The sequence below is a fragment of the Eumetopias jubatus genome, unplaced genomic scaffold, assembly GCF_037043125.1.
Source record: "Eumetopias jubatus isolate StellerSeaLion01/CBP00866 unplaced genomic scaffold, mEumJub1_p1.0 scaffold_13, whole genome shotgun sequence".
Taxonomy (NCBI): Eukaryota; Metazoa; Chordata; class Mammalia; order Carnivora; family Otariidae; genus Eumetopias; species Eumetopias jubatus.
In genome coordinates, this window is record NW_028274819.1 from 67,523,882 (window position 1) to 67,536,148 (window position 12,267).

Consider the following 12,267-nt stretch of genomic DNA (forward strand, 5'->3'; position numbering starts at 1 on the left):
CCAGTTTGTCAGAAGGGTACACTTCTTTTCTCCACCACTCACCACATCCCTGTTCATGCCAAGAGCCCAGAACAGCTCAGCCAAGGGGGTTTCTTCCTGGGACGTCAGACACTTAACCACCACCCAGTCATGGGACTTCAGTCATCGACCCTCTTCTCTCCCCTCCCCGCTCTCAAAGATTCTCCCACAGAACAAACCCATTGGCTTTGCGTCTGCCAGAGACATGGGGTCAAGTTGCAATTTTCAGACCACCCAGAAAAGCACGCATCTCCAACCTCTTGTTTATTCAAAAGGAATAGGCCGACCCACTTACTTGTCCGTCACAGCCTGCATGAACTCGTCCAGCAGGTCGTCATACTCCTTGCCACGCACGCGTTGGTGTTTCAGCCCGATGTACAGAGGGTCTCTGAGCAGCTCCTGGAATAGATGGCATCTGTTTGCTCAATGGTCCTGGGTTAGTGGGAAGGACCAGGGAGATGAAGGGAGGAGGGAGCTGGAAGTGGGCTGTGGACCCCGCCTCACCAGCTGTCATCTCTGGAAGGGTCTGGAAGCTAAGCCATTGAGTGAGGTGGGACTCTTAGGTGGTTCCAACTTCAGGAACCAAGGATGCTTTGATACAGAAAATCCTCTCAGACATAGCCTTCCAAACCCTGGCTGCAGGCGCTCTGGGTTTATTTTAAGGTTTTTCAACAGTGGGGCTATTGACATTTGGGCTTGGAATTCTTGGATGGGAGGGCTGAACTGCACACTGCAGAATATTTAGCAGCATCTTTGGTCTCTATCCACTAGAAGTCAGTAGCACCCCCAGTTGTGACAATAAAAAAAGTCTCTAACCACTGCCAAATGTCTATTTGGGGGTTAGAACTGCCCCTGATTGAGAACCCCTCCAGGCAGCATCTGGATTGAGGTATTGGGTCTTGTCCAAAGCCACTGATCTGGACTCGAATGAGAAAACACTTTATTCACTCAAAGAAAACTTACTGAATACCTACCATGTGCCTGGCATTGCGCTAGTCCTTGAGGGTACAAGGACAGAATGTCCAACCAGAGATTGCAGTTCAAGAAAGATGCCCACCCGAATACCAGCCTGTGTTAGGTACCCCCCCCCCCCCCACAACTCCACCTCCTGCAGCTCTGTCACAGAGCTCACACACTTCTGTGTCTGCCCCTGGCCACCTCCACACCTCCTCTCTACCCTCTCACACATACACCCTGCACAGAATCAGTGGACCCAGTCACACACGTTTATGGATCATCCATTACTGCTGATATTGGTCCCCGCTGGGGATTTGTAAATGAGTAGGGAATGGTTGTTGCCTTCAACGTGCCCACGGTCTATTGCAGGGGGCTAATGAGTAAACAAACTCTACTACAGTGCAGAATGATAGGCTTTGGCACGAAGTGTGGTGCATGGAAGGACCGAGAAGGAGTAAAGTAATTCCCATTGGGGGACAGGTGGTGATTGTCAGGAGGAAATGACTGATCATTAAAAGATGGGCAGATTCTGGGGGCGCATGAGTGGCTCAGTCGGTGAAGCGTCCAACTCTTGATTTCTGCTCAGGTCATGGTCGCAGGGTCATGAGATTGAGCCCTATGTTGGGCTCTGTGATGGGGTGTGGAGCCTGCTTGAGATTCTGTCTCTCTCTCTCTCCCTCTGCTCCCCGTCCCCACCATTGCACACACACTCTCCCTCTCTCTTTCTCAAAAAAAAAAAAAAAAAAAAAAAAGATGGGCAGGTTTTGACAGGTGGGTTGGGCCCTCCAGGTGAGGAAGTCAGCACAAAGAAGGGCTGAGGGCTGGAGGCAGACAGAAGAAGATGTACCTGCTGTATTTAGGAAACAGGAAGTAATTCCATGCGTGCGGGTCTCCAGGAGTTATCTATTTCATCAGAACAGGAACTCCTTGAGGATAAGCGTCGGTGTTACCCTCATCTCTATCTGAACCGCAGGACGCAGAGGTAAGGACCCCACAGCCCCGCCCTCGAGGGGCTTCCATTCACTCGGACCCCCATCCCTGACCCTCCATGTGACCTCGGGCAAATCACAGGACCCCTGGGACCTGTCTTCTCATTCCTCAAATGGGGAGGAGATGCCAGCTGCAGGGGGTGCTTGGGATGATGACATGGAATAATACGGGAAAGAGCTTTATGCATTATAACACATGCTATAAAGTAACGGCTGCAGCTGTAGCTTCCATGGTGCTTCCTATGTGCCACATATTAAGGACCGTTCTAAGTACTCCTATCTCCCCTCTGGTGGGACAGCCATGGAAGTGTGCGGCTCAGAACTCCCTGAAGAGAACCTGCTGAGGGCGGGGAGGTGGGCCGACAGCCTTCAGCCGCCACCTCCCCCTGGGCGGCTCCCAGTCCTGGCTGAACATGACGAGGTCAAGGGCGGCCCAGGGCTGCCCCACCAGCCCTCCTGCGGGTGACCTTTGCTCGGGGCCTCCCGTCACCCTGCCCAAGGCTTTCCCAGGACCCCCCTTTGGGCTGGGCTCTTGTGACTGAGGTCTCTGTCCTCCTGCCTCTCCTGTCACAGGTCTCGCACCTGCACTGGGGTCCGAAGCCCTTACCCACTTGCCAACTCCTCCTGCCCCCCCTTTATTCTTCACGGGGGTCCCCCAAGAAACCTTTCACACCTCTGTTTCTGGAGGGGCCCAAGCAGACACAAAGGTAGGTCTTGCAATTTCCCCCATCTGACAAATGAGGCAATGGGGCACGGAGAGGTGAAGCAAGCTGCCCAGTCCCCGGGCTAGTACGGGGAAGAGTCAGGAGTCACAGCGAGGTTGCCTGGCTCCAGCGCCCACGGTCGCTGCCACAAAGCCCTACCGCGTGGGTGGCTCGTTTGCACATCAACCAGAATGGACTCCGTTTTTGTTAAAGACACTGCTCTAGATCAATACTGTCTTGACGGGGCTGTGGAGGTGGAGGTCGTTGTGCAGAAGTGTAGGGGACAGAAAAGAATAGGCAGGATCTGCCTTCCTAAACCCTCAGCTCCAGTCCTCATGCACATCACCTGAGGCACCTCGGGTCTATGTTAAGCAAGAGGCCTTTCGTTTCTCACTCCCTTCACCCCTGGGCAATCCCTCCTTGAGACAGGTTAGGATTCTGCCCTGGCAGGTGTGTGTATTTGCGAGACTGAAGGATGACAGGGGGCACATTGGTGCCCACCCTTCACATGCCACCTTCAAGGTGACCCTCTGAAAGCCACTTAGAGGCAGCAAACATCCAGCTGAGGGCAAACCATGAATGTTGTGATGACTTGATAGAAAGCTAGGCAGTTGGGGACGCCTGGGTGGCTCAGTTGGTTGAGCATCTGCCTTCAGCTCAGGTCATGATCTCAGGGTCCTGGGGTTGAGTCCCACATTGGGCTCCTTGCTCAGCAGGGAGCCTGCTTCTCCCTCTGCCTGCCGCTCCCCCTGCTTGTGCTTTCTCTTTCTCTCTGACAAATAAATAAAATCTTTAAAAAAAAAAGCTAGGCAGTTATTAAAATTGGTGGTTTTTAAGACTATGCAGCCACCTGGACTGACATGTAGGAGATTATTGAAAGTGAGAAAAGCAGGATACAAAACTACACAGATGTAACTTCAACTCTCTGAAGCACACACAGCCCAGAGGGCATGCAGAGAAATGATAAAAAACAGTATCACTGCTGGCACCCACAGAAAAGATTCACATTTTTAGTTCTTATAAGAGACTTCCAGGGGCCACAGTGAGTTGTAACTTGTAATGTTGCCAAGTGGCTGATTTGGATCACTGGTACATCAGGCAGAGAAAAGCAAATTTCTCAGTGTTGCATGTCCGGTTTGTGGGGCAAATCAGATTCTCCAGGAATACTGAGGAATTTTTTGATTTTCCAAAAATTTCTCAGTATATCTGCATTTAAAGTCAAAGGCCAACTATAAAGAGGTACTACTGAGACAGAAGGATGGCTATGAAAGCTTTAGAACATTCCTTATATTTTGCTTTTATATTAAAATTATGCCTGAAATACTTCATACCTAAGCACACACACACAAATTGGAAAGAAACTTTCTATATGGAGATAATACTAAAAAAGAGCTTCTTCTCTTTGTATTGAACTTTCAAATAATTCACTCCTGAATCAAAAGTAATGTGATCCTTCCACCTTACATATTGTCATCCCCATGCTATAGACGAGGAAGGTGAGCCAAAAAGTGGCTGAGCTGAAATTGAGCCTTGCTTTGCCTGGATCTCATGACAGTGTCCTTTCCCCCCAATATTCCATGTTGTGGGGACCAGGTGACCTGGAGGTGGCTCCTCACCCTCGCCCGGTCCTCTGAAGGCACTCAGTCATGGCAGGGAAGGTGCAGGCTCTGATCCTGCAGAGGAGGCTGGGGAGCAGGGACAGCAGGGCAGAAGCCAAGTCCCCATTGCCAGCCAGTGGACCTCCTCTGGCAGCAGGGATAATGGCTTCTCCAGAGCAGCACAAGGTGGAGCACTCACGGCTGTCTTGGCACGACGCAAAACAAGAAGTCCCCATCCTGCTCACTGTCCCACTGAGTGACGCAGCCATCAGAACAGCCGCCAGCAAGGTGTGGGACCCTTAGCTGGCCTGGACTCTCTCCTTGTGGCCCTCCTCTATCTTTGACTTCCTTACATAAATGCTTCCTTACATAAGTGCTAAACACACTTAGAACTGTTTAGCAGCAAGTATTGCCAGATAAAATACAGAACGCCTGGTTAAATTTGAATTTCAGATAGGCAAGATTTTTTTTTAGCCTATGTCCCAAGTTTTGCATGGAGCATACATGGGACATATGCAAAAATGCAATTAGCTATTTATCTGAAATTTAAATTGAGCTGGCATCCTATAGTTTTCTTTGCTAAATCTGGTAGCCCTATCAGGAGCAGAAGGAACCTTGAAAGCTGGCAGGCAGTGTCTGCAGAGGGAAGAGCACTGCCTGGCTGGGTGGCCCTGCCCAGGATGCTCCCTCTGAGCGCCCTCAGTATGGTCTGGCTTTAGAGTCAGAACGGGGTCTGGGCTTTGGAGATGAACAGACCTGGTCCGAATTTAGGCTCTGTCGCTTAGGTCTGTGACTTTGGGTTTTTCTTGGAGACAAAATGTCATGAAAAACAAAAATGGTTTCCTCCTCTTCACTTGCCCTCTCACTCCCTGAGCACTGGCTTTAAACTGGAAGACAGATGAAGCTTCTGGCTGGGAAAAATATTTACCTCATGTAGCAACAGGCACACGAAGAAGTTACTCAGGGAGCATCTGGGGGTCTGGGGAGGTCCTGGGATTGGGTTCACGCTGTGGACACAACACACGTTCCCCCCTCAGGGTGGGGGGTATGCCTACCGCACATGTCTTTGGGGGCTCAATTAAGCCCAGGGGTCAGCTACAAAGATCCTAGGAGGGGCACCCTCAAAGGTCATGTGCATACAGAGCGAGTGCATCTGACGGCACCACAGGGTGGGTGCGGGCTGTTTATCAGCTGCAGGAACGATGCTCTTACGAGGTGGACACAGCCTTTCAAGCCCAGCTCTGTTGGCAGCCCCACGCTTCCCCAGGACTCCAGCAGCACCCCCAGGGATGGCCTGCTGGGCTCTGTGGACAGTCTGTTCCCATGTCTCCCCAAGAAGACATCCCCCCATTAGAACCCATCAAGGCTCAAGACTTCCGCCAAGAGAAGATCGTTAAGGCTCAGGGGCCGTTTTAAAGCCAAGCCCCGGGGTTGCCCTGCAGGACCTGTCATGTGGAGTGGCATGAGCATTGGGCTTGGAGTCAAACCTGGAGCAAGCCATTTCTGCTCTGTGCCCCTTCTCCTGGGTGAAATGAGGGGTCTCAATGAGAAGTATATTTGACCCTTGAACAATAGCTTTGAATGGCACAGGTCCACTTATCTGTGGATTTTTTTCGATAAATACAGTACAGTGCTCTAAATGTATTTTCTCTTGTGATTTCTTAATAACACTTGCTTTTCTCCAGCTTACTTCATTGTAAGAGTACAGTATATAATCCATACCACACACACGATATGTGTTAATTGGCTATTTACATCATCAGTAAGGCTTCCAGTCAATAGTAGGCTATTAGTAGTTAAGTTTTGGGGACTGAAAAGTCCTATGTGGATTTTCAACTGCGCGGGTATCAGCACCCCTCACTCCTGCGTTGTTCAAGGGTCAATTGTAGCTCAGGTCCCTTCAAACGTGGACAGTCTGTGACGCTGTCTGGCTGCATGTGGATGAAACAAAAGACACAAACCAATCCACGCACAGCCATGGAGGACCCCAGCAGGTGGGCCTATCTGGGGGGGGCTTTGTCCCTTTGGAACTTAATCATGGGATATCCCCTCTTCATGGGATTGCTGCCCCACATATTTATTTTTCCAAACCTCCTTGGGGTCGGCAGGTAACAGTGACTCAGAGTTTCAGGGCTGTCGACAGCAGATGTTTTCCTTCAACAGGAAACGTGGAAGGGTGTTTTCCTTGACTCTGATTAGAGCTCCTGTTGCCCCAGGAGTTTTCACAGAGGCACGCGCGTGTACACACACACACACACACACACACACACACACACACACACACACACGGTCTTGATAGCCTGACACTCCAGCTCCTTAAACAGCATGCTCCCTGCACGGACACGTAGATGAAAGTTGCAAGGTTAAGCCTCTCTCTCCTATTGCTCTGGCTTGCTCTGGGGGAGAGATGTGCCCCAAGACTTCCAAGGAGGCGGGAAGCTTGCAATACTTTTTTTTTTTTTAAAGAACTGTAGTGTGGGAAATCACATAGTGAATGCATTTGGAAGAGCGAAACCACCGTCTTCCCAATGTTGGCCACTTTGTAAGTCTGGATTTTTGTGTCTTGAATTTTGTGAAGAGGGTCTGCGGGGAGTTCGCCTTTCTTTGGGGCGGGAGGACCGTGCTCATGGCAACGGTAACCTCTGGGCCTGGGCGTCCATGGGGCCCCCAACTGCGTGAACCACCACCTTTCCTAGTCTTCATCACCCAGTCTGTAACACAAACGCCCGGCCCCTTGAAGCGGTGCGCCACGGTGGACAAGGCACCTCGGAGCCAGAGAGGTTCAAACCCTGGCTCTGACAGCACTGTGGGGCCTGAGGTGAGTTGTTCCCGTGTGTGGGTCTCAGGTTCCTCATCTCACACAGCCTGGGGGAGAGTGAGATGAGTTTCAAATCCACAGAGGCCTCGAGCTATGCCTGGCACACCGCAGCGCTCGGAGCTGCTTTCTCTCCGCCTGCCCGCGTGGTGTGGCAGGGGCGGCACCTGCCCTCAGCGCGCGTTCCCTTCTCTGAGCTGGGGAGTACTCCGGTCCTTCCTGATGGGGGGGGGCAGACCCAGGGGACGCTCTCTCTCTTCCACACCCAGGAGGGAGAAGTGATTCAGAGGCCTAAAGCCCCAGGAGGAGAAGCAGACACTTGGAGGAGAAGGAACACATTATCCCCTTCCACGGGATATAGTGGCCTTAGAATCAGACCCAAACTTGCTTAGAGTCAGCTTTTAGGAGAGAGTGAGTAAAGGTCTCTAAATCCCACTGGAACACAGCAGGAGGAATTGGATGGGAAGAACAGCTAAAACAAAGTTCACTACACTCATCCTTGCCTGCATGTTGGGACCAAAGAACCATTTCTGCAAGACCCAGGCATCTGGTCTGGGGAAGAGAACCACAGCATGCAGCAGACCTTGAAGACTTCTCTTGCCATCCTGCCTCCTGTCTCCTAGGCTGGAGGGGAGGCATGTGGAGAAGAGCTTTGGAGGCAGAACACTCAAAAACCAGTCCAGTTCCTCATCGTAGCGGAAGGGGCTCAAGTCTGAAGAGGTGCGGGGACTCACCTGGCTGTCCGTGGTGTCAGGACCAGGGTGCCCACTTCCCAGGCCAGTCCTTCTCCCACTACGCTTGTCCTCCCTCACCCCACTCCCACGCCCACAATTTTCCAGCTCTTAAGCGAGGTCTGCCTGGCTGTCCTCTCACTTGATGGCATCTGTGGCTGAAGACTGAATAAGTACCATTCCTTGCGAGGAGCCACAGTGCTCGTTCTCGTTTAGAAATGGGGATGTATGGTGTCCAGGGAGGAGGATGGCCGTGCAAAGAGTCATGGCAAGTATCTTGAGAAAGATCACTGTGGAATGCGAGTAAGACAAGCTTTTGGACCATATGAATCAAGAATCTAGAAGACCACTCCCTTTGCCTCAACATTTCTGTTTCTAGGACATAATCACAAGTAGAAACAAAGACTGATCTGCAAAAAAATGGGCTCAGAGTAAAACTTATATTTGCAAAAAGCTGAGAAGCAACCTGAGTGTCCAGCTGTGGGAGGTTTCTTCTGTAAACTGTGACACCCCAGAGAGCGGACATTGTGCAGTAATGGCTAATGACTTGGGAGAAAACTCACCATATATACTAAGTTTTAAAAGCAGGATACAAAACTATATATTCAAACCCAATTTTGGTTTTATAAATACTTTGTGGTGGGGGGGGAAGGCTGGAAGGAAATATATCAAAATGGAAAGTATGGTTAGTACTGATGTATAACTGATATTTTTTTTAAAGTTTTTTTAATGTTTTTATTTATTTATTCATGAGAGTCAGAGAGAGAGAGAGAGAGAGAGAGAGAGAGAGAGGCAGAGGCAGAGGGAGAAGCAGGCTCCCCGCCTAGCAGGGAGCCCGATGCGGGACTCGATCCGAGGACCCTGGGATCATGACCTGAGCCGAAGGCAGACGCTTAACCATCTGAGCCACCCAGGCGCCCTATAACTGATATTTTTAACACCTCTCTGATTTTCTGTTTTTTTGCCATTTTAAAAAAGATGAATTTGCACAGATTTTAAACTCAGAGATGCATGTCATTAAGAAGGAATTCTTGGGTAGTTTTTTGTCTTCTCTGACACAGGGACCCAGAACGGAGCCTGCAGATGCACACAAACCCTGTGTTCCAGGGCGGTACCCAGAGCAGCCAAATTCTTGCCTGTGGTTTGAGCTCCTTAAATCCCAAATCATCTGGCATCTGTAGGTGGATCTCACCCACAGCTTGGAGCATGTTTTCTCTCTGGGCTTGCAGGACACTCATCTGGCTGATTCAGATATTTCAGCCCCTGGCCCTGGTGCTTTGGGTTTTAATTCTTTCATTGAGGCAGCCTACCTCTACAATGCTGAAAAAATACTGCCCAGCAGCCTCTTCTGCCTGGATCAAGGGACCCTCCTCACTACTGAATCAGAGAGAGGCCTCTGAGGGCAGTCATGGAGTGGGGAAGGACACAAGGCCCAAGCTGGGGTCATGGAGGGCACAGAGGGCCTTGAGGAGGAAGGGGAGCCAGGAGTCCCTGTGGCTGGGGGGGGTGGGGGGTGGGGAGGTGGGGAAGGGAATGGGCTGGGCAGGCAGGGAGGAGAAAGATCCCCACCTCTCAGCCATGCAGGGGAAGTGCCCTGGCGAAGGGGACCCAGGAAAGAAATGTCCCAATGCTTTACAGATATAACTGCCCCTTTCAAAGATGCCCCAACCCCACTCCAGCTGTCAGCTTCTGGCCCCAGGGCTCCAGGCCCAGGTGGTGCGTTACCTCATTGTTGGTGCCGACATCCAGCAGGACGGGGAGGCACTGCTGTGGGCTGACCCCTCCGCACGCTGTGTACAGGGCCAGCTTGCCCACGGGGATGCCCATGCCGTAGCAGCCCAGATCTCCCAGGCCCAGGATGCGCTCCCCATCAGTCACTACCACGGCCTGGAAACAATCAGGGAAGAGCCTCTTGTGACAAAGTGCTCATTTTATCACCCCTCCTGTGTTGGGCTTGACAAGTGGACGCCCACCTCCTCTGCTGGGGGACGGAACGCTGGTTGGGGAAAAGGCCAAGGGATTCATTCCATTGCAGGTGGCAGTCCTTCTCCCTGTCCCCCATCTTGGCAGGCTGGTGAGAAGCCCCACTGAGCTGGGCGGACACCTTATCCCGCATTCTGAGATTTGCAGTAGGGGCTGCAGAAACAGCTGGAAGGAAACCACATCTGGTCACTCTCCCTCAAAGAAACTAAGCAGATATTCCCAGCTTGAGATCTGGGCGCAGGACCATAATGAAAGGAGACCCTGAGGGACAAGTGTTCATGCTGCTGCCACAAGCCCACGGTTTCGAGGCTGATGGAAGTGCCCTCCGCCTGCTCCTGGGGTACAGTAAGTCCAACCTGCAAAGGGCAGGGCTTCTGTGACAGTGGCTGGGGTCACCACTTCCCAGGAACCCAGGAGGGTTCTCCAGCTGTGCTACAGTTACCCTGTGCTTTGACAAATAATCACTGGAGGCATACTTCGTGCTAGTTCGGGGCTTGCTTGCTGTTAATTAACAGATGCTGAAGAAGCTGATGGTGATAGAAATTACCATGATTTTGATAGATATTCATTTATTCATTCCTTTACTACATATTTATGAAGCACCTACTTGTAATAACTCATTTGTAATAACAAGTCTGTATGGATTCAGGCCTTAAAGAACTAAGGGGCAATAAAAAGAGATGAAACATGAAACATGTCTACTTATAATTAACGACTCTGGGAGGAAAGTGAGGGTAGTGGAGCAGCACGAGGGCAGCTGAGACTGAGAAGGGAGAATTACTTCCTGTAGGGTAACCCTTTGTAAGGGTGAGGGCACACAGGAGAAGACTGTCCGCAGGGGTCCAGCTGGGGAGGAAGGTACTTGATGCAAAAGGAAATTCGAATGCAGGACAGAGGTGGGAAGGGTGTGGGCTGTGTGTGGGGAATGAGGAGGTGCAGTCGCATGAAAGGAGAGAACAGAATGTCAGGCAGGAGTCAGACGGGGAAGGGTCTTAAAAGTCAGGCCACAGAAATCCCCTCGGTGACAGTGAAGTTGTTTATAGGTCACCCTGACCTGTTCACCATCACTGCCTCCCTCCATCTTGAAATGAGTTATGTTTAGGGGCTACCCATCACTCCACTGGAGCCTGGCTTTGACCAGGGCTTAGGACCAGCTCTGAGCAATGGACGTCCCAGTGCCCCAAGTGTGGTGCTCTTGGGCATCACGGGGCTCAGCTCAATCCATGCAGGCACACTAAGCCCTGGGGATAAAGAAATGAAGATCCATTCTTGCCCTGGAAGAGTTTATGGCCCATGGCATCTTATCATTTCTATTCTCCAGCTCTCTAAGAGTAAGAGCACACCTGTTTCAGTAGAAACAGGTATAGAGATTCTTAAAAACACTCCTCCACTTCTGGAAAGGGGACTTGCGGGGGGCAGGGCAAGAGACCCATGATGATCATGATTTCCCCCCTCAGACTATCTACTGCCTCTATGGAGAGTGTTCTCAACCCACATGCCACCTGATTCTCCCCACAGCCCTGGCAGGTGGGTGAGTCTGAGATTGTTATCCCCATCTCACAGGTGAGCAAACAGAAGCTCTAAGACCTTCATGTTTTATATACATGTGTTAAGTATCAGCCAGGCACTGGATTGGATGTTTCCACATGAGGTATCTTAGAAAGATTAGATGGCCTACCAAAGTCACCTTGCTTGTGCACGTGGCAGGTCAGGATTCTAATCAGGCTTTGGGTTCCTGGCTCCGGGCTCCTTCTACCACCACTGCAACTGGGTTAAAGCACCTGTGCTCTTGGTCAACCTCTGCCCTGCCTCTGACCTCCCCCTGGGGGAGCCTGTGCTTTCATGCTGCCCAGACTCAGGGCATTTCTCTACCATTTCTCCTGATCAAAGCTTCCTTATTCCAATTCCTATTCTCTCAGAATTTCTCTCCATTGAAGGGCAGTGAGTTAACCAGAGGAGGTCGGCTCCTACTCCAGGGTGTTATCCTTACAACTCTGGGGCATTTCCAGATGGTAACGGGGCTCTGCAGTGCTGCCCTCCCAGCCTGAACCATACAAGGGCCCTCTCCTGCATGGCTGCCTCCTCACTTCCATCTGCCACCCTCTCTCCATTACTCAGTGCTATTGGTTGGATTATTACAACAGCTTCATGACCAGACTCATCTTTCCTCCTTCCAGTCTCTCTGCATGCATTGTGTCAGAAACCCATTTTCATCATGCCATTCCCAGGCTCAAAGACCCTGAATGACTTCGAACTGTCCATAGAATAGAGTCCAAAACATTTAACACCTTAATGATCTGAACCCAGTATATGTTCTGACTTAGCTCTTGCTACTCATTTGCACACAAGTGCCTACTCCAGCCAAACTGACCTCACTCCTCCCAGACGTCCTCTGAACTCACGTATGATCTCCTCCCTCTTAGCCCCCATGGTCCTCTCTCCTAGAAGGTCCTCATCCAGCATGCAAACCCT

At 51.0% G+C, this 12,267-nt stretch overlaps 1 protein-coding gene across 1 annotated transcript in view; it reads right to left on the reverse strand.

Annotated features, from left to right (window-relative positions):
- ME3 (malic enzyme 3) overlaps positions 1 to 12,267 on the reverse strand; it is a 114,080-nt gene that overhangs the window by 54,340 nt on the left and 47,473 nt on the right. Inside the window, exons 4-5 of the mRNA XM_028126799.2 lie at positions 9,538 to 9,699; positions 314 to 417 (exon numbers count right to left, since the gene is read on the reverse strand). Of these exons, the coding sequence (XP_027982600.2) occupies positions 314 to 417; positions 9,538 to 9,699 (266 nt within the window). The remainder of the gene's footprint in view (positions 1 to 313; positions 418 to 9,537; positions 9,700 to 12,267) is intronic.